Below are 27,450 nucleotides of genomic sequence, written 5' to 3'. Positions count from 1 at the left end.
CCCGAGCCACTGCTGGTGTCACCATAGAAACTCCTTGGCTGACTTTGTAAACACACAGCCATGAAGAGAGGGAGGGAGAAGGAGGAGGAGGCCTGCTCGGCCTAGTACTGCTCAGGGAAGCCTGTTCACGGTTGCCCCCGGCAACCCATAGACTCCCATTAAAGCCAGGCAAGCAGGTGGAGGATTACCAGTCCCAGGCTGTGGGGATGCAACAGGTTACACCAGGACCTCATCGCCGTCTGGAGGATATACGCCTCGTCTGAGATCACTCCATCCTGTGCCGGTGACGTATTCCATCATATTTATCATTCTTATGTGCTAATGGTGTCACACCGGCTTGGTGTTGTTTATGAGGCTCAATTCACAGTGCTAATTTACCACCAGAAAGGTATTTATTTTTTTTAAAAAGCGACATTTTCAGCCAATGAGGTTTAAAAGTTAGTCACACGACTAAAATGAAGCGTGTTCTCCTTGCGTTAAACTTTATGAATTGCACCAATTGTTTCAATTTATATTATATAAAAGAAATTCCCATGTATTCCAGTTTTATTAATATACTATTGTTCATTTACTAAACGTATTCCTGTTTGTTAGGGCTTATTTTGGCACGAAGAAATGCAAACACAACATTGTAAACAACACTGCCTGCTGCAATGGACATAATTGACGCAGAGCATTGACAGGCGTTTGTGAGGCTTCAGAGTTGCAGACAAAATGTCTAGTGAAGGTAGTGTAAAAGTGCAGAAAAAAAAGTGACTTAGCCCCCTCATTTTACCGCCCTCTGGCAGTAAAAGTATGCTGTGCATTCTAACTCATTATGCCTTTGCCTTACAGGGGTTTTTTTTACAACCGCTTTAAACGAACATCTTTACTATATCAGCCTGGGCATCTGACCCTAAGGCCCCGATCACATCTGGTGATTTGGGATCGCAGCGATTGTGCCCACGTTCCCAAATCTCCAGATGTTAATGGGGCCTAATAAGTTTGCTTTGCAATATTTCAAGATCCTATGTGAGCATCCTTCCTCTCCGGTAAGTAGTACAATGTAACATTCTTCATATCCTGAGAGGAGTCGTGCTGCTTGCGGTCTGCTCTGAGCCTTGGCAAATATTGACCTGCTATTTATCCATCACATTTCAATAGACATTGCTTGGCACAGGAGATTAGCCAGCGACTGTTAGGACTGGCCGATCACATTTATTTATTACATATTTATACAGGATGTTTATCTTTTCATTATGTGTATGTTAATGCTTCTTACACTGTTAAGTTGCGATTTTCACAGTGACTCATGTTTACAACATTTATTGTTGTTATTTATTAATTACTATAAGGGCCAGTTCACACCACATGCAGTCCAGTGCATCCAAAACTTCTGCATCAAAATCGCATGGAAAGTAGGTTATATGATTTCCAATGGCATAGCTCACACCAGTGCTTGCAGTTCCAGTGCGTTCCAGTTCAAGCAAAAAATTTAGAACATGCTGCATTTTTCCTGCACTGGAACACTGTAAAAATCATCAAAAACGCACTGGAACACACATGTCCTTATTTAAGGTTAAGAAAAAAAGGGGGGGGGGGGGACACAATGGAACGCGTCAAAAACGCGCATGCTGAAAAGCATCTGGAATGCATCTGGACTGCATTTCTATGGTATGAACTGGCCCTAAAACATTTTGTCTTCTTTACTCATTGAAGCGAAAATGAAATGCAAATGAGGAATACAGTGTGTGGATACGTAAAAAAACATGAATATTAACCAGTAGCTGACCACCCTATAGGATCTTTACTGCTACAGTGTGGCTGCTCTCTGCAGAATCACATATATACAGTTGTGTTCAAAATAACAGCAGCCCAACATCACAAATCAGATCAGTCACTGTTTTTGATATAAATTACAATTCTACATGGCAAATCATTTACTAGTAGAGTATTAAAAAACCAACAAACCCAACAGTCATGACATGCATGCTGCTAATTCTGTGTAATTGAATCACCAATTGAAAGGGGCGTGTTCAAAATAATAGCAGTGTGGAGTTTAATTAGTGAGGTCATTCAGTCTGTGAAAAAACGGGTGTCACACAGGTGGCCCCTATTTAAGAATGAGGGCAGCAAATGTTGTACATGCTGGGTATAGTGCATTTCTCGCTGAAAATCTGTTAGGCCCCTTTCACACTGGGGTGGGGACAGCGGTAAAGCGCCGCTATTGTTAGTGGCGCTTTACCGTCGGTATTCAACCGCTAGCAGGGCGGTTTTACCCCCTGCTAGCGGCCGAGAAAGGGTTAAAAAAACCACAGAAAAGCGCCTCTGCAGAGGTGCTTTGCCGGCGGTATAGCCACGCTGTCCCATTGATTTCAATGGGCAGGAGCGGTGAAAGAGCGGTGAATACACCGCTCCTTCACCGCTCCGAAGATGCTGCTAGCAGGACTTTTCCCGTCCTGCTAGCGCACCGCTCCAGTGTGAAAGGAGAGACAGCAGCGGCTGTTTCGGGTCGGTTTGCAGGCGCTATTATTAGCGCAATAGCACCTGCAAACCGCCCCAGTGTGAAAGGGGCCTTAAGCAGGCCATACATGGGTCGAATTTCAAAAGAATTTTCTTTAGAAAATCCTATCTGAGAATTTTCGTTCGTATTTCGCACCATTAGTGGGCTGCAGCAACAGCCGATTTTCGTGCGGCAATCAAATTTGAGTAATCGGACATGTTGAAAATTTTTTGAAAAACGACTGATTTTCTAATCAATGATGGGAGAATCGTGCGAGAAATGTGATCGAAAAAGAAATGCGCATGTGCAAGAAAAGAAAATTCCCGGAAAGAAAAGAGGAGTTCCAGCCACGAATATTCTTTTCTGTAGCAACATGAGGTGAAATTGAAGGCTTGGTTGGTTGAATTTCAAAATCAATGGTGGCACCATCGGATCACAAAATGCACAAATTTTCTGATTTTCAAAAGAAAATTCTTTTGAAATTTGACCATGTATGGCCAGCCTAAGGCTAGGTTCACACTATGTGTGGCACGGGGCACAGCAGGGGATCTGGTGCGTCCCCGTTAGGTCAGAATTTTTGCCTGAATTCGGACCTAAAATGTAGCCAAATGGATGCGGGAAAAGACAGTGAAGCATGGTGGTGCAAGCATCATGATATGGGGATGTTTCTCATACTATGGTGTTGGGACTATTTATTGCATACCAGGGATCATGGATCAGTTTAAATACATCAAAATACTTGAAGAGGTCATGTTGCCTTATACCAAAGAGGAAATACCCTTGAACAATAAGACAGAGACCCCAAACACACCAGTAAGCAAGCAGAATCTTGGTTCCAGACCAACAAGATTAACGTAATGGAGTGTCCAGCCCAATCCCCAGACCTTAATCCAATAGAAAACTTGTGGGGTGACATCAAAAATGCTGTTTTTTCATCCTGGGCTGAAATACCCGTTTACAGGTGTCAGAAGTTGGTCGACTCCATGCAACACAGATGTCAAGCAGTTCTCAGAAACAGTGGTTATACAACTAAATATTAGTTCAGTGATTCACGGGGAAAGCTAAATCTTCAACCCTTTGATCACCCTAAATGTTTAACCCCTTCCAGCCAGTGTCATTATTACAGTGACAGTACATATTGTTAGCATTGATCACTGTATTAGTGTCACTAATTGGTGGTGTCATTCCCCCTACTGACACCATCAATGAGGCACTATTCCACCAACTGGCACCAATAATGAAGTACCATTCCCCCTACTGACACCATCAATGGGGCACTATTCCACCAACTGACACAAATGAGGGAGTACTATTCCCCCTACTGACACCATCAATGGGGCACTATTCCACCAACTGACACCAATTACAGGGTACCATTCCTCTACTGATGCCATCAATGGGGCACAATTCTACCAACTGACACCAATGATGGAGTACCATTCCACCTACTGACACCATTAATGGGGCACTATTCCACCAACTGACACCAATGATGGAGTACCATTCCACCTACTGACACCATTAATGGGGCACTATTCCACCAACTGACACCAATGATGGAGTACCATTCCCCTTACTGACACCATCAAATGGGGCACTATTCCACCAACTGACACTAATTACAGGGTACCATTCCTCCTACTGATGCCGTCAATGAGGTACTATTCCACCAACTGACACCATTAATGGGGCATCGTTCCACCAACTGACACCAACGATGGAGTACCATTCCCCCTACTGACACCATCAATGGGGCACTATTCCACCAACTGGCACCACTGTTGGAGTACCATTCCCCCTACCGACATCAACAATGGGGCACTATTCCACCAACTGACACCACTGTTGGAGTACCATTCTCCCTACTGACACCATCAATGGGGCACTCTTCTAATTGATATCAACAAAGGGGCACTTTTCCTCCCACTAAAACCAATGATGTGGCACTGATGCCAGGACATTTTCTACTCACGCCACAGCCCGGATTCCCTAAGGCCGTAAGGACAGTAAAGTGGCCCTTTACTTAGAAAGTTTGGAGACCCCCTACCCTAGTCCATCTGAGGAGTGAGCAAAAGAGGGTGCCTACATACAGTGGGACCATACAGAATGAACATAGCCACCCTATAACAAGAAGTTGGAGGAAGAAATTTTGGAGATTTGGGGGAGGCTGAGAGCAGTAGAAGTGGCTTTTCTGAGTTAAAGTGGTTGTAAACCCTTCCATATACCCAGTGAAGTGACTGGCCTCAGGCAATACACAGAGATGAAACAAAGCCTCCTACATAAGTTGTACCTGTTTATATGCAGTCCTCCCTTCTCTACCTCAGTTCAAAGTGCAGAATTTATCAGCTTTTCTGAGCTGTCAGAAAAAGGGGGCGGACATCCGCAGTTACACTCTGAAGAGCTCAGTGAGGAGAGCTCTCAGAGCTGGTTGGAAGGAAGGGACACACCTCCCTCCAGACAGCACACTGGAACAGAGCTGAGGCTGTCAATCTGCTGAAGATCCCTTCCCTGTCACCCTTTTTCTCTTTTGGTGTCAGAAAAACTTGTCACAAGTGACTGATTCTGATAGCAGAGGGACGAAGCAGCAGACAGAAATGACAATTAGTGCTCTTAATTAAGACAAGTGCACACAGGAGGAGCTATATGCTTTGTTCATATTTTATGTCTGAAGTTTATAACCACTTTAATCAAGTAGTAAAACACTATCTGCAGCCTGGTGGGGCCTGAGGGTCACATAGTAGATACCAAAGGGCTACAGACCAGGACTCTACCTTACACAGGTGGAATCTAGCTACTAACCAACATTTCCACGTGGCTTCCTATAACCTTCTATATATGAACCCTGCTGACATGGCTCATGGTGTTTTTTTTTTATAGTTGACCTGACACACCATTCCCACCATGGAGAAGTATGAGAAGCTGGCCAAGATTGGTGAAGGATCCTACGGAGTGGTGTTCAAATGTCGAAACAAGGAGACTGGGCAAGTGGTGGCCATCAAAAAGTTTGTGGAGTCTGAGGACGATCCGGTTATTAAAAAGATAGCTTTGCGTGAAATACGTATGTTAAAGGTGAGGACCTTCCCTGATCCATATGTACTTTTGGTGGGGAATATGGGGAAAGAAAAAAGGTCCACATTAACAAATTTTATTCTAGCTTTCATTTTTTTCCTAGTGCAGATTAGAAAAGGAAACTAAACCTCAATGGTCACCATTGTATTTTCTTACCTTCGGGTTTTACCAGTGTTGTTAACCCTGCTTGTGTTCTTCCCTGCTGGACTACAGAACTATTTCCCTTTTCCTCATCTCCATAGCTTAAGTGTAGTCCAACGCAGTTCAAGGAATTGTGAGGGGAAAATGCAGTTACTGGTAGGAGTATGAATGGATGATCAAGACTGAAATATGTTTCTCTAAAAAAGATGGCAACAATTATTGTAAAGGACATCCAGTGCACTCATTAGAAGACCTAGGGCATGCGCAGAGAGGAGCAGTAAGTGAAGAGACGAGCTCTCCAATGGGAAACAAACTAGAGGAAGAAGTTCTGTCCCTTCTCCACTCTATGTTTTGGGTGGAGTTTCCCTTTAACCTAATGTTTTGTTCATTTCAGCAATTAAAACACAGCAATCTGGTGAATCTGCTGGAGGTTTTCCGCAGGAAGAGGAAACTCCACCTAGTCTTTGAATATTGTGACCAAACTGTTCTTAACGAGTTGGAGAGACACCCAAATGGGTAAGTCCCATGCGAAGGTTGCCACGCTTTGTGTAAGGTTACTAGATTTTCAAAATTAATCGGTTAAAAGAGTGTAAAGTTTAGAGTGCAGGGGTCAAGATTGGTAAGTAACACAGAGAGTTCGGGAGTCTGGATTAAGTAACACACAGAGGTCAGGTGTTAGTATCTCAGAGAGTTTGGGGGGGTCAGGAGTAAGTAACACAGAGAGTTCAGGAGTAGGTAACATGTAGAGTTCGAGGTCATGATTGAGTAATACACAAGGTTCAGGGCTCAGGAGTAAGTAACTCACAGAGTTACTTACTCCAGGGTCAGGAGTAAGCAGCGCACAGAGTTCAGGGGGTCGGGATTAGGTAATGCATAGAGTTTAGGGGCCAGGATCAACTAACAGAGCATTCAAGGGTCAGGATTACATAATGCACAGAATTTAGGGTTGAAGATCATGTAATGCAGAGAGTTCAGAGGCTAGGACTAAGAGTTCAAGGATCAGGTCTGCAGCAAGTTACTCACAGAACTCTGTTTGTGTCTGTCATTGCCAGGGCCCAGTATCATCCTGGGGAGCCTAGTATTGTAGTGTTAACTTTTCATTGCTCGGGCTCAGCTCATCACACCGTGCAAGTGTCAGACCAAAATGGCACAGCTGGAGAAGTCTGCACGTGCATAGCAAAATAAATCACTGTGCACGCACAGGGCACTCTAGCTGCGCCATTTTTGATTTGCCGCTTCCTCAGTATGATGAATTAAAGCCTGTGCACTGCAAACTTTACTGTGCCTGGGACTAATCTGAAGGGCGCCCGTTTCCCAGCGACAGAAGCCTCCCATGTCATGGACAGTGGTCCATATCCAGAGAGAGGATTGTCCAGATGATGTAGGAGTATATTGAAGACCACATAAAAACACAGGGGGGCACACACAGACACGGGGAGTACAGGGGAGCATTGGTGTCGCTAGATGAGACAGGATGCTCTAGGGTGCACTGGAATCACTAGGTCTAGAAAAACTTTATTAGGTTCGTACAAACATACAGGTTCCAGAGCTAAACAGATATCCAAATACCTCCATTGCATATGATTACAACAGTACACTCCGATATTCCATTCCAGTCCAGTCCAGTCCAACGTGATTAAAGTTGATACCTGCCATTTCAAGTCCCACTTCTCCCCCAAAGTGAGAAGCAAAAATGAACATACAAAATTCTATTGACTTGGATTACACAAGCATTTCAGCAATAGCAGAGACCAGCAACATATTACCCCAGCAATCTATCCATGACCAGGTCCACGGTCATGGATAGATTGCTGGGGTAATATGACTGCTCCCTAGCTGCAATTTTCCTTCACTTCACTTTGCTTGTACTTGGCTTGTATTGTTTTCTCTTCATTACTTTGTATGCTTATACAAAAAAAAAAAAAAACTTTTAAAAATAAAATCTTGGCAAGAGAAAGGAATCCTGGTTCTTGGTTACGGTACTTTCCTGTTAGTTAATAAGTAGAGTAATGATGATGCTTATGTACACAACCATGAGGGAGTCACACTTTATTTGTCAGACAACACAAGAAAATTGATAATACCGGTGTTACCAGGAAACCCTCCTCTGGTTGCCCTGATGAAACTAGTTGGACTTGTACTAGTAGCTAATTGTCCTGACTCCAGGAGGACAAATCTCCACCAAATACCTTGCCCCTGTCCTTAGAGAGTTATAATGGAGGGGTGAATAGCTGTTTATTGGTCTTAGCCTAGAGTTGGAAAAGTCAATTTCTTAAAAAAAAAAAAAAAGGAGGCAGCACCCAAAAGGACTTTCTGGCTATCAAAGGTGATAGTAGGCATGTTGCCCATGTTCACAGGAAGAATTGCTTTTAACAGGTTTGATTTAAACCTAGGCAGCTGGATAGCACTCTTGTCTTGCAGCTTGCAGAGTACAGGGTTCAAAGCCCACCTTGGACACTGCCTGTATGAAGTGTACATGGTCTTCCCATGTTTGCATGGGTTTTCTCCCGCAATCCAACAACCTTACTGGTAGGTTGACTGGCTTTCGGTAAAACTATCTTAAGTGTGAAAGGGACATTAGATTTTGTGCCCCTATGGAAGACAGAAACTGAGAACTGATGTAAATGGCTTTATACACCCTCTAAATCTGTGTGTAATATGTTGGTGCTATACTGTGCACAATAATAGAGACTTTATACAGAGATAATATAGATCATTATCATGCAGTTCCTCAAAATTTGCACTGCTCTAGTACAATGGTCTCCAAACTGCAGCCCGGGGGCCAGATGCGGCCCTTTGCTTGCTTTTTTCCAGCCCTTGGGGCACTATTTCATTCACTGACACCAAAGAAGGAGCACAGTTCCTCCCAATGACACCAAACAATGGGGCACAGTTCCTCCCAATGACACCAATGATGGGGCAAAGTTCCTCCCAATGACACTGTAACGGAATGTCCCACACTCCGCTTGAGTGCTTCCGTCAGTATACAGCCTCCTCCAGTCTGAACATCAGTGATCAGATATTATAGCCGATCATACAAAACTAGCCGACAATTGCTTGTATGAACATGGAACCTTTCTTTGACAAACTCACATAGCATATATACCCCATAGGAGGACATCCCCTCCTGATCATAGTACCTTAACAATACAAACTGTAACCAGAAACATAATTAACTAGTCATTTAAACCAGCCTAGATGACTAGACTATTCAGCCCCTACAACAGTGAATACCAAGGACACATTACTACAAGAATAAACACATCCCACAAGTGACCCCCCCCTCCTTAGCCTAGTAGGCAACAGACTATAGCAGGAGACCTCAGTAGCAGACTGTCCGGCTCCTACATTGAAGAACATGAAACAGAGATCAATGTGGCCAGCTCTTTTAATTAACATGTATAGTTCAGAATCAAACAAACCAGGAATAGTCTTTATATTTCTTGAGGGATATTGTTGATAAATATTACTGTCCCATTTGAAGTAATCCAAACCACATTCTCAGTGTCCATTAACCACTAGACATCCGCGCTATGGCCGAATGACAGCCACAGCGCGGACCTGCATTCCCGGGAGGCCATCATATGACGGCCTCCCCTGTGCACGCTCCCTGCTGACAGCGCGAGTAGAAAAAAAAGCCGATCACCGGCTCACATCGGAAGTGGAAGAGGCACATCTGCCTCATCAGTGCCCACTAAAAGTGCCACCTAACAGTGCCCACAGTGCCACCTAACAGTGCCCACAGTGCCACCTAACAGTGCCCACAAGTGCCACCTATCAATGCAAACAAGTGCCACCTATCAATGCCCACAAGTACCACCTATCAATGCCCACCTGTAGTGCCAATCAGTGCCACCTGCCAGTGCTGCCCATCACTGCCACCCATCAGTGCCCATCACTGCCACCCATCAGTGCCCATCAGTGCCGCCTATCAGTGCCCATCACTGCCGCCTCATCAGCGTACATCAATGAAGGAGAAAAATTATCCGTTTTAAATTTTTTATAACAAAATATAAAAAAATAAAATTTTTTTTTTTTTTAAATTCAGTTTTTTAATTTTTTTTAACAAAAAGTAAAAACTGCAGAGGTGATCAAATACACCAAAAGAAAGCTCTATTTGTGGTGAAAAAATGATAAAAATTTCATTTGGGTACAGTGTTGTATGACCGCGCAATTGTCATTCAAAGTGCGTCAGCGCTGAAAGCTGAAAATTGGTCTGGATAGGAGGGGAGTTTAAGTGCCCTGTAAGCAAGTGGTTAAATAGTTGTCCCTCATTTTCTCGGTCACCCTGTGCCCCTAATTGACACAGGATGACTTGCACATAAGAGGGGGAGCTGGGTTCCCAGTCCCATCACATCTCTCCCCTTTCAGCAGCAGACTAACACAGGAAGTGACCCCAGATGGGTTGACTTCGAAGTTAGTCTGTAGTTCCAGTCCCCCAATGCCTGTACCCTAACCGTACACCAAACAAATTGTTCCAAACAGAGCATTACTCACAGAGCCAAACTCTGCGTTTCTTGTAGAACATACCCGCCGCTGGGGAGAAGTGCGAACTGGCCCTTTTCCCTGGAGTCCTTTCAGCCACTGGAGAGAAGACAGGGTGGCTGGACTCACTCCGTCATTCTGTTGGGGATCTGGGCCGACTGCCCAGCATCTCTGGGGTATACAGGTGGGGACCATAGTCCCATCCACTCCCTCAGGAAGTACATTCTTTGTTAGTTGAGGGCAGAAGCCAGAGGCCAGTGGAGCTCTGCACGGTTAGCGCTTCAGCTGGGGACCCCACATCATCTGCTCCGGCTAACTGTTTGGGAGGGAGGACAATTTCCTCCACCCTGGCTGACTGTTGGGGAGGGCCAACCACCTCTCCCCCTGGACCCTGATCTGCTGCTGGGGAGCTACTGTCACCTTCTCACCCTGGGCCTCCGGAACTGCCGCGGGTGTGGGGCAGAGGTCTTGGACCCTCTGTCCGGTTGTCAGTACTTCAGCTGGAGAAGTTTCTTGTAACACCACAGGTGCTGCTGTTGGGAAATTTCATGTCCCTGGCAGTGTTGTGGGAGAAAGGTCGGCTGCCTCTTCTCTCAGGGGGGCTGAAGCTGTTGTTGGTGCTGGGCAGAGCTCAGTGATGTTCTGCCCTGATGCCAGCTCTTCTCCTGGGTTGGTGTCATCATTCTGCTGCTGGGACGCCCTGTCTCTATTACTGTCTCCCAGGTGCATGAATCCTTGTTGGGGAGGGGGAATGGCTGCTTCCCCTACCTGCATCTCTGAAATCCACTGAGGAAGAAGAACCACCACCTTCTCACCTCCGGCCTCCGAAGCTGCCGTGGATGTGGAGCAGGGGTATGCAGTACTCTGTCTTGCTGCCAGCACTTCTGATGGAGGTTCGCTAGGTGGTTCCTCCTCTACAGAAAAGTCTATTAAATCCCCAGTCTCTGGAATTGCTGAAAGTCCAGGGCATGGGCTGGTAGCCCTTGGGCCCAGTTTCAACACTTTGGCAGATGATTCATCATCCATAACATCCTCAGATGAAATGTCAAGTAAATCCATGCTTTCTGTGATCCATGGCTGGGGAATGAGGATAGCTTCCTCTTAAACAGACACATTTCTCCATCCAAGCTCATCCTTTGCAGAAACAAGTTTGTCAAGGTCAGTCAACACTTGCTCCATCCACCATAAGACATCCACTTCCATAGCTGCAGACAGAGATGGGCAAAGCACACTGTTACTCTGCCCCATTGCCGATACTTCAGCCGAGATTTCAGGACTGTCGGCTGGTACTTCTGGATAGTCCCAGTCAAAGGGAGCCCAGCCCTGGTGCTGGGCAGAGTCTAGCAGCCATCTGTAGGTGATCTCCAGCTCCCATTCCCAAACGGCCAGAAACAACTTCTTCCAGTGCCCAGTGCACTTCCGAGATGTTCAGCATCTCTTCTCTGTAATCCATTATTTCCTCCAACCACCATTCCAGATCGCTCCCAAAGTTAGGGTCCCTTGACAGCTTCCCATACAACAGTCCCAGGCCACCATAGCCAAAGCCTTCTATTGGGCTGTCATCCGCTATCCAAGGGCATGCTTGGGATACATGCCACTAGAGGGCTCTATAGCTCTCGTCCAATCGCATCTCTGCCCAGACCACCCTGCTTAACTCAGCTGTCTGCTCCTTGTGCGGTTGTTCTCCCAAAAACAGCACCCACAATCCATCCTGCGACCAGTACCATTCCTGGATGGAGGGGAGAATTTTTCCCTGGTGGCGCTGCTCACAGGCTAGCATTTCCTTTCAGAGTTCGCAGCAGACAGAATCATACCATCCCAGCAGGACCTGTGTTGGCATTGGTCCTCTGTGCTGTATCTGCATCTCTTGCAACCTCCTTCTGAATTCCTCTTCCATGGTGGCTGTTATCTGTACCTCTCCTCTTCTGCTATCCGGACCTTGGATCCCGGTGGAGGTTTGGCTGTCCCAGACTGCAGAAAGCATCCCACCGCTTGCCACCAATGTAACAGAACCTTCCCAGCACCCAGCTTTGGTACGTCACAAATCCTCCCAATGACACCAGTGATGGGTCACAATTCCTTCCAATGCCACCAATGAAGGGGCACATTTCCTCCCAATGACACCAATTATGGGGCACTATTCCTACCAGTGACCCCAATGATGGGGCACTATTCCTACCAGTGACCCCAATGATGGGGCACTATTCCTATCAATGACACCAATGATGGGGCACTATTCCTAACACTGACACCAATTATGGGGCACTATTCCTACCAATGTCACCCATGATGGGGCATTGTTTACTCCTAAATTAACTAATGCTGGGACATGTTCTACTCCCGATGACCACAGTCTGCCCCCCTAAAGTCTGAAAATATAATAAACCAGCCATTTGTTTAGAAAGTTTGGAGACCCCTGCTCTAGTACAGGGACAAAACAGGAACACTATAGGAACTCAGTTTTCAAAGTCTAACAACCATATATATATCTTCCATTTTCAGGGTCCCTGACACAACAACAAAGAACATTGTACAGCAGATCCTGCAAGCTGTCAACTTCTGCCATAAGCACAGTGTAAGTAAATACCAGGTTGTAATCATTTAAGTAGATCTATCAGGGGCACAAACCCTGAATCTCATAAAAGCTTAAACGTGTGTAACAGAGTTTCAGGAGGAAGGTTACATGAGCTGACCCCCTACCTTGCAGACAATACGCTTCCACGCTGTAGCAGCACAGGGCAACAGGGGATCTTGAGCTCCTGCCAAGTGGAAGCTTTACCATCTAGTGCACTGGTGCCCAACCTGTGGTCTGAGGGTCACGTGTTCCTTTGGTGTTTGAAGTGTGGCCCTTGGGCCCCAGAAGTCATTAGTGGGAGAACTGATTGTAAATGGTGTCTTTGATAGCAGTGATCTCAAAGCAGTTTCATGTAACGTGCATCTAGTCTCTAAATGCTTTCTACAGCATGGGTTCAGTCTCCAACCACCCAGGTAGAACAAACTCTGACCATTTCCACTAGTAAGTCTTCAGTCTATGACCGTTTTTTGTAGCATTACATATAATAAAATATTTTACGTGGCCCTTTGGAGGGGCTGTATTTGATGCCATCTTTACCTTGTAAATTGGCAAACACTAATCTAGTGTCTTGTAGTACTTATTTGGTGCCACCACCCAGAAGGAGTTAGCTTGTATGGGAGACTTTCTCCCAGGAATACCTTGACCCATCTATCAACTACATACCCTTGCGTTTATGAATAAAAGCAGGTCCAGACTTGAACACAGTTTCCATTGCCTTATCTTAACTTGGTAGGACAAAAGGACAAATTAGGTAAATTACTTAAAACTCACATTGGGCTCTTAGGGTTTCTTCGCTAGCAGCCACTGGGTGGGTAACTCACACAGAATCTCTTCTGGTGGCATAGCCCCAATAAACAAGAGATTAGAGTGTAACTCTGTTCCAGTGATGACTATAAATCTTCTTAGGCCCACATGGCCTACTTAACCACTTTACCAGGGCAATGTTTTAATTTTTTGCACACATGTTACAATCTGTGTTTTTACTAGAAAAATGTTTTTAAACCCTCAAACAATTATACATTTTCTGAAAGCAGAGACCCTAGTGCTGTAAAGCAAAAGCGCTAACCACTCAGCCACTGTGCTTTAAATATTATGTGCTTTTTTGGCAGTGCATCCACCGAGACGTCAAACCTGAGAATATACTGCTGACCAAGCAAGGAGTCATAAAACTCTGTGACTTTGGCTTTGCAAGAATCCTAAGTAAGTATTTTATCTCTTGGGATACAAAAAGCTGCACTGACAAATTATGCTGTCCGCTCTTTGGCCTTTGTGGTTTTAATACTTCCTAATTGTGCTACCCTCTTTTTATCAGAATTGTGACTCTGGTGGCTTCAAAACAATGGGCAGGACAGGTTTTAGGACAATCACGCTCCAGTCATGGCTGGAATGTGTATTGTTGTTGTGGAATGTAAGATGAAGCATGAGTGGCGTTTTAATGGGATGTGTTTTCTGTGGTATCAGTGTGGAAGCATGAGTGGCGTTTTCAATGGGATGTGTTTTCTGTGGTATCAGTGTGTGTTTTTGCTTTGCCATATGAATGGAGACATCACTGTCTATGTAGGTAGGTGCAGCGTGATGCAGTGGGCAGAAAGCACACAGACTCCAAGTGAAATAACAGGAACATATTGTAACAGAAGTCCAGCAATACACAACAGACCCAGCGGGAAGACAACTTGACCGGGAACACTCACAAGATGTAACAGCGATGAGACAATAGATTGAAGACTCAGGTGCTGACAGTGTTTGTCTTGAGGAGCAGAATGCGGCCTGGCCGGTCCGGTTCTAATTGGGGAGGCTTCAGGGAAGGATGGTGTATCGCCACACTTTCCCTACTCCTCCAGAACCTTTCTTTGGCGCTACACATTGTCACTGACAGAAGAGTGACCTGTCCCTACTCTAGCCACTCACAAAATGCGTGCCAAACCTAAGAGCCAGGGTCTTATATAGACTCTGTCTGACCCAAGATGGCCGCCAAAGTCACCTGGGGTGCTGCCATCCATTCAGATAGCTGCCTCACTGTGTCGGAGGAAACCATAGAGGAACTAGGTTCTTCTCTAACTCCTCACCATCTACATTGCCACTGTTGACAGCGCCACCTGCAGTGGAGACAATAGATTGCACCTGCCTACATGTATCCTTATTGTGGCATATCTATTGAGGCATTGGCGTTTATCTTTAGTGTGGCATGTGCATGGGGAATTTCTGTGCTTCCTTACTGTGCCATATTTATGAAGGCATTGCTGTGTGTCCTTATTGTGGCATATGAACAGAGATATTGCTGTGCTACACCAATTGAACAGAAATGGACATTTTGCTATTCAGGTACCACAGACAACATTGTAGGGAACCAGCACACCATCATAAAGCAAAATGATCTTGTATTTGAGGAAAAGCATGCAGACAAAAACCAATATTTCTGAGCTGCAGGAACCTCTTTTTTAAGATGACCTTGAGAATCGGGGCTCTCGCGGCTTTGAAACCACATCTTTTTGCTATTGTGATGAAGCATATGTGTGTCTTCTTCCTGGGGATAGTTACTGAGACATCACGGTGCACTGTTAATGAGACATTACTGACTTTCCTACTGTACCATATCAGTGGTTCCTTGGCTTTGGATCTTTTTTGCTGAAGCATTGTAAAACTAGCTTGATCAGCATTTTCGTTCATGCATTTCACTCCTATATTTAATATCTCATTAACCAAAGATCCTTCATAAAAAACGCCCTGGCATGTCAACTTCTTATAGGCTACTAAAATCCAGTGTCTGGTTATTCCGGGATACTCCATGCTGTCTCTCTGCACCTTATATACTGGTCTTGTTTATCTTTCCTCTACAGCTCGGCCTGGAGATGATTATACAGATTATGTGGCTACACGATGGTATCGTGCTCCTGAACTGCTGGTTGGGGACACTCAGTACGGGGCGGCGGTCGATGTTTGGGCCATAGGTTGTGTCTTTGCTGAGCTGCTGTCTGGACAACCTCTGTGGCCAGGAAAATCTGATGTGGACCAACTCTACCTCATCATTAGAACACTTGGTAAGAATCGGGGACCTGCTGCATTGTGGGTAATTCTGACCATCCGTATGCCTTATGTTGTAGTCTGAGATCTTGACCTCTGCTTGTTCTATTGTAATGCAAACATTTTGTTACCAATTGCTATTTATTGCCACGTCTCTAAAAGTAATGTCAAAGCTTGTATCATCATTACAACCATCACATGCATTCTGTGCCATTTTGACCTGTGCTGACATTTGTGCCCGTCACACCTTGCTCTTTACCAGTCTAACCTGCTAGCACCACCATTGGGGCACACAGTATACTGTAAGTCCATGCAGGTCTAGAGAAGGCCTTCAACATGAAATCTCCAAAATACACTAAAACTTTCATCTTTGAAATACTCCTCCTTCACATTCATCATATCTATAACAGATCCTCTTTAAAGGGAAACTATGCTTTGCCAAAGCAGGGTAATTTAATAGGTTCACTTAACTTACACCCCAATTTGTAGCGACACCCGCAAAATTAACAAGAAATTATGGCTACACAGTGCCTATGAATGCCAGCCTGAGAGACAACTGTTGATTGCTGTGCATGTGCCACTCCAGCAGCGCCATATTGGGGTAACACCCATAATTCTTACTGTTGCCATCCCTAACATGGCTACTGAGCAGTGCAAGATAGCTGAGGACAAGGACCACACTGCTGGGGGCATCACCAGGGTCATGTGTTTGTTATGGACAGACCTTTCAAAACAGGGACAGATAGCAACCATAACTCCAGATATTTGTTTTATATTGTCATATATTTTGGCATTGGTTATGTTTTTGAAGGATTTAAAGCTAATTTTTTATCCTGAAGTTGGGCTTTAAGGCTGCATCAGTCACTGTACTGCTGTTCCTGAGTGTTATATAAAAGAACATATGCCCAGTACCAGCAGATTGCACAGCTAAGGTCAGCAGTACCTAGTGGCTAGCAGGAAGAAGCATGCATACCCAAAGGGTTAATAGGCATGTGTTCTTTCATGTAATGCTTGGGAACAGCAGTACAGAGTCTAGGGACCATCTATAAAGGTGCCCAGCATTCCACAAAATTCTTCCAAGAGGCAGCCTACTACTTGGGAGGACTCTTAAAAAAAGAACTGGGGCAGGGTGCTGTGACATTTACAGGAGCCTGCCAGCCCTTCCCACCAAACTTGATCTTACCAACAGAAAAGACCCAGAGATGATGCTACTGGGTCTCAAAAGAGGGATTTCTTGAAAACCGTGACTTGGTTGAACAATTTTAATTGTATGTTGGAAGAGGGAACAAGGGAAGGTATTATATGCATAAAATTTACTTCAACTTTAATACATGCAAATAGTTCTTGGTGCTAGTCAAAATCTTTAATGGGTTTCATAGTTGAAATTGTTGATGTATATTTTGCGATTTACCCCACAGGAAAGCTCATCCCCAGACACCAGTACATCTTCCACAGTAATGAGTTCTTCCATGGTGCCAGCATCCCGGAGCCTGATCCAGATGATGTGGTATGTAACCAAGGCTGTGGTTACCTCATAAGAAAACTAAGCATCAAACCTTTATTAACCTTCTCTGGTTGTTCCTCTGATCCTAGTTTCCCTTTATATTAAGGCTTTAACTTTCTTGACTTTGGGGTCGACCAACACCCCTGGACCTAATTCTATTCTGTCTGTTTTTAGTCTGTCCAGTTAAAGTGATATAAAAGGGGTATCATTGGACAGGGAATGATGAGTTCTTGTGGTCCAGAGAAAGAAGTCATGTTCTTAGTAACAATATTTCCTGGCCCACCTTATGTCAGCACACAATGGTTTAGCCCTCCATTGGTACAATCTGGGACCACCTCCAATAGCTAAGAGAAAAGACACGCCCCCTGTATTCTTTTTTATAGGTTGCTCCAGACCAGCTTCCATGTAAAATCTCCACTTTGTCGTCCCTGACCGGATAAAAATGGGCTGAAGATCCTCTGGTAAAACATTTCTTGCAGTCAGCAAAGCGCATTAGACCACTAAAGAGATCCCTGATACCATCCTGGGATCTCAGCCTAGTTCTCAATTCACTCAGGCAGCCTCCTTTTCTGTCACCAGACTCCTGTTCCCTATGGTTCTTGACCTTAAAATTGGTGTTCCTGCTTGCCATACTCTGCAAGAAAAGTATCAGAATTAGCGGCCCTGTCCTGCAAAGAACCTTATTGTATATTCCTTCAACAGAAAGCTATTCTTTGACTGGCCGCAAGTCTTAGGCCTAAGGTTGCCTCTAGCTTCCATGGAAATTGGGAAGCAATCCTTCCAAATTTTGAGCAGGTGCCTTCTCCTTCCCAACCACATGACTTCAGCACCTTTGACCTTGTGAACTTGTTGACAATAAACTTACACAGATATGCTTCTGTCAGGAAGGTGAATAACCTTTTCATCCTCCCAGTGGGCCCAAACAAGGTGACCTCAAGAATTATTTCCACTTGGGTGTCACAAGTTATCACCCTAGATAACAAAAATCAAAGAGCTGGCTCCTCTTGATGTAGTGCAATCACATTAATCCCGAGGGATGGCAACTTCTTGGGCAGCTTACACCAAGGTTTCACTAGAGGACATCTGCAAGACGGCCAGTTGGAGTTCCTGTACAACCTTGGCACGCCATTATAGCCTGGACGTTCAGGCAGCAGCATCCGCAAAGTTCGGGACAACGGTAGTCTCGGCAGCCATACACGAGAAAAAAAAGTTTCCCCTATTAAACTGCATCTCTCTCTGGTTGGGTGTTCCTTTCCTGCCTGTTCATTGCTAATTAGTTTCCATTGTGTGCTGACATGAGGTGGGCAAGGAATACGGAAAATTGTTATCCATACTTACAGTAATTTTTCTTTCCTGGCCTATCCTCATGTCAGCACAACACTCGCCTCCTTGGTGGCCTGTCACTATCTAGTTATGGAACACCGGGGGCCTAGGGGGAGTGTCATTTATCTTCGCTATTGGACGTGGTCCCCGATATTACCAGTGGAGGGTTAACCCATTGTGTGCTGACGTGGCGGTAGGCCAGAAAAGGAAAAATACTGTAAGTATGGATAACAATTTTCCGTATTCAACCACCATCAGAGCAGAGCACAGAAAATTTCTTAAAAATGTGTAAGTATGGACATTTTGACCCCTGATTCTCAGCTTAAGATTTAAAAATGTAAAATATTTACTAGGTTCACGTTAAAAGCCTTGTTCACATTTTCTCGATGTGAAATATTTCCTTTGCATTCTTCATTTTCTCATTTATGACTACACACCTACCCACTCATTATATTTTGCTGTGTCCTCCTGGCCACTGCCACTTTTTCACATTTTACTGGTGTCTTTTGCTGATCTTAGAATACAATTGCAGAAGGAAATAAAAGCAAAAGCCACTGGGATTTCTTTTTCTTTCTTTACTTTTGTTTCATTTTAAATGTCATGATTTCCTTCCACAGGAGACCTTGGAGGAGAAGTTCCCTCATATCCAACCTGCAGCCATGACCTTCATGAAGGTAGGATGGAGTCCAATCATTTCAAGAGGATTCTGGGATACTCTGCTTTGAGGGTCCATTTGCACTAATGCGTTTTTATGATGCTTTTTACATTTTGGAGAAATGCAGGAAATTTTTTTAACATGGTTTCCTATGGAACAGGTTCACATTAATGCATTTTTGTGCCTCTGCATTTTTGGAAAGGGTCGGGGACTTTTTTTCCCCGCAAAATGCAGCATTTTGCATGTAATAGACTTCAATGGACCCGCATCCAAAACGCAAGTACTGCGTTTTTACCGCGATTTGCATTTTCTGATTTGTGTCCTTTTTTTTTTTTACATTCACTGTATATAACTGAATGTCAAGGAGCAGGTCGAGAAGCCGGCCACCGCGTCCTTAGCAACGGATGAGTCATCATCCCCACTGACAGCTGAATGTAAAAAAAAAAAAATTGACGGTTAAAAAAAAATTCCTGAAAAAAAAAAACTACATGGGGTCCTTCAGTCTGGTATAGGTTTGGAGGGGACACCCCCACACCGGAATTAAAACAAAAAAAATGGTGTGGGATCTCCCCCAAAATCCATACCAGACCCTTATCCGAGCATGCAGAATGCAGCCCCCCACCTTCTAAACCATACCAGACTGCATGCCCTCAACATGAGGATGGGGGCTTTGGGGCAGTGGGGCTCTGCTCCCCCCACCCCAAAGCATCTTGCCCCCATGTTGATTGGGACAAGGGCCTCTTCCCGACAACCCTGGCCGGTAGTTGTCGGGGTATGCGGACGGGGGGCTTATTGGAATCTGGAAACCCCCTTTAACAAGGGGGCCCCCAGATCCCACCCCCCTATATGAATGGGTATCGGGTACATTGTACCCCTACATATTCACCAAAAAAGCAGTGAAATGTAAAAAAAGAGCTGGTTTTTGACAAGTCTTTTATTAAAAAAATAGCTGTCTTTCCCCAAGCTGTCTTCTCCCCAAGCTGTCTTCTCCCACCGCCGTCTCTCCCGGAGACGTCTTCTCCCACACCACCAGTTACCTGATACCCATTCACATGGGGGGGGCTGGGATCTGATTAAAGGAGGTTTCCAGATTTCGATAACCACCGAACAGGGTTGTTGGGAAGGGGTCCTTGTCTTCATCAACATGGGGGCAAGGTGATTTGGGGTGGGGGCGCAGAGCCCCCACCCCCCATTTTGAGGGCATGCTGTCTGGTATGGTTCAGGAGAGGGGGGGGCAGGCGCTTGTCCCTTCCTGACCTGCCGGGCTGCATTCTCGGATAAGGGTCTGGTATAGATTTTCGCAGGGGACCCCACGTCATTTAAAAAAAAATTTAAAAATTTGGCATGGGGGTGTCCCCTCCAAATCCATTCCAGACCGAAGGGGGGGGGAGACCCACACCGTTTTTTCATGATTTTTTTTTAGCCAGCAACTTTTATAGCAAAAAGTACAAAATATTGTGTTTTTTTCAAAATTGGCTCTCTTTTTTTGTTTATAGTGCAAAAAATAAAAAAAACGCAGAGATGATCAAATACCACCAAAAGAAAGCTCTATTTGTGGGGAAAAAAAGGACATCAATTTTGTTTGGGTACAACGTAGCACGACCGCGCAATTGTCAATTAAAGCGACGCAGTGCTGAAACGTGAAAAATGGCCTGGTCATTCAGCAGCCAAATCTTCTAGGGCTGAAGTGGTTAATAAATGCCTGATTGCACAATGCAAGTAGTATTAAATACGATATATTGTCAAAAGTATTGGGACACCTGCCTTTACACGCACATGAACTTTAATGGTTGTCCCAGTCTTAGTCCGTAGGGTTCAATGTTGAGTTGGCCCACCCTTTGCAGCTATAACAGCTTCAACTCTTCTGGGAAGGCTGTCCACTAGGCGTGTGTCTATGGGAATGTTTGACCATTTTTGAAGAAGAGCATTTGTAAGGTCAGGCACTGATGTGGACGAGAAGGCTTGACTTGTATAACATTAGGCCAAGCCCAACCCCTGAAAAACAAACCCACACCATAATCCCCCCTCCACCAAATAATTTTGGGGGGTTGGGGGACTTGACTGGCCTGCACAGAGTCCTGACCTCAACCGATAGAACATCCTTGGGATGAATTAGAGCGGAGACTGAGAGCCAGGCCTTCTTGTCCAACATCAGTGCCTGACCTCACAAATGCGCTTCTGGAAGAATGTTCAAACATTCCCATAGACACACTCCTAAACCTTGTGGACGGCCTTCCCAGAAGAGTTGAAGCTGTTATAGCTGCAAAGGGTGGGCCAACTCAATATTGAACCCTACGGACTAAGTCTGGAATGCCATTAAAGTTCATGTGCGTGTAAAGGCAGGTGTCCCAATACTTTTGACAACATAGTGTATGTATCTGGAAAGAAAAAAAAAAGAATTAAGGCCTTGTCCAAGGTGGGCTGTACCCCATTTACCCACCGAAACACTGGACACTCCGCATTAAGTAAAGAAGCTTGTTTTGCAAATTCTGGCTACTTTTCAAGTCCTGTGTGTACCTTTTAGCATATATATACAGTATATACTGTATATTGATCTCTGGATCCTTGTCCTACACAATTCAATGCTGTCCATACTATGGATATCTCACTGTAAATTATGTGGGCTCTAATTCATTATAATGTTATTTTGATACTTGCACAGATAGTAATGAATAAGACATGCATTCACCATTATGTTATATTTGGAGGATGCTGTCTTATGCAGAGACATTGCCGGCTTCTTACTGAACAAGTTTGCTTATATTTGTACCCCCTCTCCTTTAGGGCTGCCTGCGAATGGATCCTGATGACAGACTGACCTGTGAGCAGCTCCTGGAGAGTGCTTACCTAAACCCCGCCCGTGAGGAGCCAGAAAAGAGGAATAGGAAGGGGAGGAGAAGGCAACAGGTGAAGCCTCACTGTAGAATTTGTACATACATTTTAAAAAGTAGGTCAGACATTTACTTTTCTCGCTTTGGAGGCCACTTGGCAAGTCACTAAGGAGAGAGAATCCCTCACACATTTAGAAGCTGTAAGGTCAGGCTCTGAACAGGGCAACAACTATCAGAGCCTTTGCTGTGGATTAGAGTTTAGGGAGAATCAGATGGCTAATCCATGATAAGGGATCACAGGACCAAATCCCTGAACAGCAATTCCTACAGGTTAGATATTTAAAGCTGAACTCCAAGCAAACAGATTACACAGGTAAAATGCACATATGGAGCTTATCTACTAAAAACTGTCATTTTGTCCATTTGGGGCCTCAAATTTACACAGCCTTGTGAGATAGCTCAGCCAGTGACCTGAATTTTTTTACCCAACAAGTTAGGTCACCTCCCTGCTCTCTACCTGTGATTGGACAATGAATGTTTAGCAGCACACCAATGAGGTCACTTCTCTCCTCCTGTCTGGATATTGCCTCTCAGCACACTAAAATGCAATAGACCAGCTTTTCTCAACTTTTTTTTCTTTTAAACACGGAGGAACCCTGAAATAACTTTCAAATCTCAGAGAAACCTTGCCAATAATCACTACATCCTCAGCTCACAGTATATTAGTGTGCTGATCAGTGAAAAAAATGCCCCTTAAACTAGTGGTCAGTGGGAAGAACCACCCTTACATTGATGGTCAGTGGGAAGAATGCACCTTACATTGATGGTCAGTGGGAAGAACCACCCTTACATTGGTGGTCATTGGGAAGAATGCTCCTTACATTGGTGATCAGTGGGAAGAAAGTCCCTTACATTGGTGATCAGTGGGAAGAACGTTCCTTACATTGATGGTCAGTGGGAAGAATGTTCCTTACATTGGTGATCAGTGGGAAGAATGTTCCTTACATTGATGGTCAGTGGGAAGAATGTTCCTTACATTGGTGGTCAGTGGGAAGAATGTTCCTTACATTGGTGATCAGTGGGAAGAATGTTCCTTACATTGGTGGTCAGTGGGAAGAATGCCCCTTACATTGGTGATCAGTGGGAAGAATGTTCCTTACATTGGTGCTCAGTGGGAAGAATGTTCCTTACATTGGTGATCAGTGGGAAGAATGTTCCTTACATTGGTGATCAGTGGGAAGAATGCCCCTTACATTGGTGATCAGTGGGAAGAACGTTCCTTACATTGGTGGTCAGTGGGAAGAATGCCCCTTACATTGGTGATCAGTGGGAAGAATGCCCCTTACATTGGTGATCAGTGGGAAGAATGTTCCTTACATTGGTGATCAGTGGGAAGAATGCACCTTACATTGGTGATCAGTGGGAAGAACGTTCCTTACATTGGTGATCAGTGGGAAGAATGTTCCTTACATTGGTGAGCAGTGGGAAGAATGTTCCTTACATTGGTGAGCAGTGGGAAGAATGTTCCTTACATTGGTGATCAGTGGGAAGAATGCCCATTACATTGGTGATCAGTGGGACGAATGCCCCTTACATTGGTGATCAGTGGGAAGAACGTTCCTTACATTGGTGATCAGTGGGAAGAATGCCCCTTACATTGGTGATTAGTGGGAAGAATGTTCCTTACATTGGTGGTCAGTGGGAAGAATGCCCCTTACATTGGTGATCAGTGGGAAGAATGTTCCTTACATTGGTGATCAGTGGGAAGAATGCACCTTACATTGGTGATCAGTGGGAAGAACGTTCCTTACATTGGTGATCAGTGGGAAGAATGTTCCTTACATTGGTGAGCAGTGGGAAGAATGTTGCTTACATTGGTGATCAGTGGAAAGGACGAATGTCCCACTTTACAGACAGCTAAAAAGATCACTGGTGTCGATGACTAAAAATATGAGAGGCAGAATTGCTTATTTCTCAAAGCTGCCCTAGCAACCTCTAGACCAGGGATATGCAATTAGCGGACCTCCAGCTGTTGCAGAACTACAAGTCCCATGAGGCATAGCAAGACTCTGAGAGCCATAAGGATGACACCCAGAGGCATGATGGGACTTGTGGTTTTGCAACAGATGGAGGTCCACTAATTGCATATGCCTGCTCTAGACCGTAGAGTTCCATGGAACACTGGTTGAGAAAGCCTTCAGTAGACTATAGTTGTATAGGTCAGTTTATATACATTACTCTGGACCATTAAACATAAAATGTAGACCCTGGCACACCGCAGTACATCCTAGTGTCCCACTCATGTGTGTGATTTCTCTCTGCAGACTCAACTCCTTCCTCATATTCCCGGAAATGGAGTCTCTCCAGCCCCAGAGGGGAAAAACAAACCCCGGCCACAGAAGTTTGACCATTTCCCCAACATTTAGAAGCTCCAAGGACTTCATGTCTGCTTCAAAGTCATAAGAGGGATCCCTGGAGTGGCAGTCTGCCATTGCTACTCTGACGGCCTTTTTAGTGCAAAAAACAAAAAACAGCATTACACAAAAAAATAAAAAATTGTGAAAAATATGTAAAAACAAGACGCATTACCCTGTGGGATCGACCTGATGACCTCTCTCTGACTCTTCACTGGGGTTTTGTTAAAGGGTCTGCTTCAATTTATGCCCTGCAACAGCCCCTTCTGATCTCAGGATACAACAGTTATTAGAGACACATGTCAATAATCCATGGGGCAATTCAACTGTTCACTACGGAAAGAAGTTCATGTTGGCATGTTTCATTTACATCCATCCAATGTTCTCTATGGGCCAATCAAGAGGAGGACCCACCCCTTATATCATCCTAAATCATTGGATCTAATTTAAACCAAGACTTTACCTCTCCTGTCCTATTATTTTAAGGCCTTGTATATGCCTTGTAGTTCCACATCCAATATACATAGAAGGATAAGGCAAAAGTGCACTGGACATGAAGACCAGCTCTCTCATACCTGGAAGTAAAGGTGAATCTACCCATAGATTTAATGTTTTGGTGAAAGCTGGGGCCTGTCATGAAACATGGAGGCTGCTGCTAGTAATGTCTTTCGCTAAAATTGTTAGATTTCTGGTTGTTAAACTGGCCCTTTTGCAGTTCTCAGGATATTTCAGCCAGCTTTTGAAAGCCAACAAGAACCAAATGTATTAATCTACCATTCACTAATTCAATCAGCTAGTAAACCTCAATTATTCTTTCAAGTTATTGTTGAACCTGGAGGTCCACAGCATACCCCACCTATGACACAGGTCCTGGAATACCTCCAGTTATGGGGACCACTCACCCAGATCCAGACATTGTCAGCTGACGAAGTCTGCCTACCAATTGTCCACACCTGGGAAATCTAATCAGAATTGCCAGTGATCTTTTGGCTTTTATACTTTGAGCCTATGGCTTCAAAAAGTACCCACATTAGAACTGACATTTTTGACCTGCATATTTATTCCAGATAAGCTAAAAAATAGATTTTCAGAGGAACATTAGTAGTGGCAACCTCCATACTTTTACTATGGCAGGTTAACTGCTAACCACCAAAGTTTCTCATCTCTCTGGGATGCTGCTAGTTAGACTGAGCAGGAGTTAAGGAATGTGCACACTTAGCGCAGCCCTTATGGAGGGGCTCCCACCTCCAACTGACTCTGCTGCTAGAAAAAAAGACCAGCCTGTAAAGAAAAGTGTTAATCCTTACCTGTCCCACCACCAATTGGACAGGTAAGTGCACAGCAAGGCTTTTTCTTTACAGGCTTGGTGTTTGCTAAAGCTGAACTCCAGTCCTTTGCTAACTATCCCACTTCTGTAGTAATGCTGTAATAAGCGTATGTCCCGAGGCTATACCAGAGAAAAATACCTTATTTCTTGCTCCTCCAAGCTTCCTCTTCGATGTACAACTGCCCCATTTAAGTCAATTACCAAAAACAGTGCAGCTCGAATTTCCAATGTGCTGGCTCTTTAAGACAATATGTATCTTGTAAAGCAATAATTAAAAATACCACTAAACAATAAATGTCCACCAAAACGAAAATCATAAGTCTCTATGCAAGAACTCCAATCAACAGGTCTTCTTGTGCTCATACAACTGTGGTTCTCTTAACTGATCTATGCTACAAGCTTCATATGTGCATCATCACCAGTTGTGCTCTCGCCTGGCCTTTTTGACCTTACAGAATATGTAGGGTCAAAATAAACATTTGTCCCCTGTAAATGGGCTTGTGGTCCCAGGAGATTTTTACATAGATCATAGCAGCTCACAAGTAACACGCTATTGTTTTTCTGGTTTATGCCCCATTAAAGTATAAGTATACTCAACAATAATTTTCAGCCGAGGAAGCTGCCATCTTGGCCTCTGTTTGATCTTCAACTGCCATGGTGCTACACATGTGATCAGTTATGACACCCAGCATTGGATGGTTTGACAGTTTGTTTGGGAGCACAAACAATGTGACAGTTACACTCCAGGAAAGAGCCAGGAATCTAACAGTTCTTGAAATGGGTAAATCGATGGGTTTACTTCTGCTTGAAGTTGCCCCTCATTCGTCGCTGGTTGTGTGGTCCACTCCCCTTTTGACGTCATCATACATAATAAGCAGTTCTGTGCTGTATGTGAGGATGGTAGGGGTCTACCCACTTTGCAGGAGCGAGGAAGATCAGAAGCAACTTTCTCTGTTATAGGCCCCCAGAATTAACAAGCATTAGAGGCGTACTGGAAAAGAACAATGCTACCAAAGGGCGTTTTAAACACGTTGACCAGTCCAGCTTTGATTTTTTTTTTATACAAATCAGCCTAACACAGAGGAACCCTTGAAATAACTTTCCAGCCAAATGGAACCCCTGATATAAATTACTATTTTTTTTGCAATTAGTGCAATTGTCTGTGGGAAGAATATTTATTACAGCTGTGGTAAGTTGGAAGAATGCTCATTGGTGTCTGTGGCAACAAAATGCGCTCACTGCTCAAGGAAGCCCTAGCAATCACTGCAGAAAGCCTCGCTGAAGAAGGCTGATCTGGAGTATGGGGGATACACTGGGATGACTGGGAACATCCAAGAGCAGGTGGAACCAGAACTATGGCAGAGAGCGCTTGCTGCTGGAGTTCCATAGGATGTACAATCTGCCTCAACCCGTAACTAAAGCTTCACTTTTGGATGAATTGACTGTTTATTAACCTCTAATCTTCTGAAAACTTAAATCTGGTTAGCTGCCATAAGTAACTGCATGTCAGTGCTCTTGGTACCTAATGGACACTGGTTTCTTCATCATATGACCTAGAAATGGAATTACCATATCCCATTGTGCCTTTCCAGTAGAATAAAATGTTACAGATTAAGTGTGAAA

At 44.5% G+C, this 27,450-nt stretch overlaps 1 protein-coding gene across 1 annotated transcript; it reads left to right on the top strand.

The window, feature by feature from the left end:
• Positions 1–27,450, top strand: CDKL4 (cyclin dependent kinase like 4). The gene is made up of 10 exons (XM_073636223.1): positions 1–283; positions 5,360–5,551; positions 6,087–6,208; positions 12,680–12,752; positions 13,862–13,952; positions 15,590–15,790; positions 17,192–17,280; positions 19,218–19,274; positions 22,040–22,162; positions 24,411–27,450. The coding sequence occupies exons 2-10, from the start codon at positions 5,384–5,386 to the stop codon at positions 24,510–24,512; spliced, it is 1,026 nt and encodes a 341-aa protein (XP_073492324.1). The 5' UTR covers positions 1–283; positions 5,360–5,383; the 3' UTR covers positions 24,513–27,450.

The sequence above is a fragment of the Aquarana catesbeiana genome, linkage group LG06, assembly GCF_042186555.1.
Source record: "Aquarana catesbeiana isolate 2022-GZ linkage group LG06, ASM4218655v1, whole genome shotgun sequence".
In the NCBI taxonomy this organism is placed as follows: domain Eukaryota; kingdom Metazoa; phylum Chordata; class Amphibia; order Anura; family Ranidae; genus Aquarana; species Aquarana catesbeiana.
This window is presented reverse-complemented; position numbering and strand designations above follow the sequence as displayed.

Excerpts from the sequence above, each read along its gene's own strand:
- CDKL4 (XM_073636223.1), top strand. The coding sequence starts at position 5,384 with ATGGAGAAGTATGAGAAGCTGGCCAAGATTGGTGAAGGATCCTACGGA. Across the intron at positions 5,552-6,086 it reads GTGAAATACGTATGTTAAAG|CAATTAAAACACAGCAATCT; the intron begins GTGAGGACCTTC and ends TGTTCATTTCAG. Across the intron at positions 17,281-19,217 it reads AGCCTGATCCAGATGATGTG|GAGACCTTGGAGGAGAAGTT; the intron begins GTATGTAACCAA and ends TTCCTTCCACAG.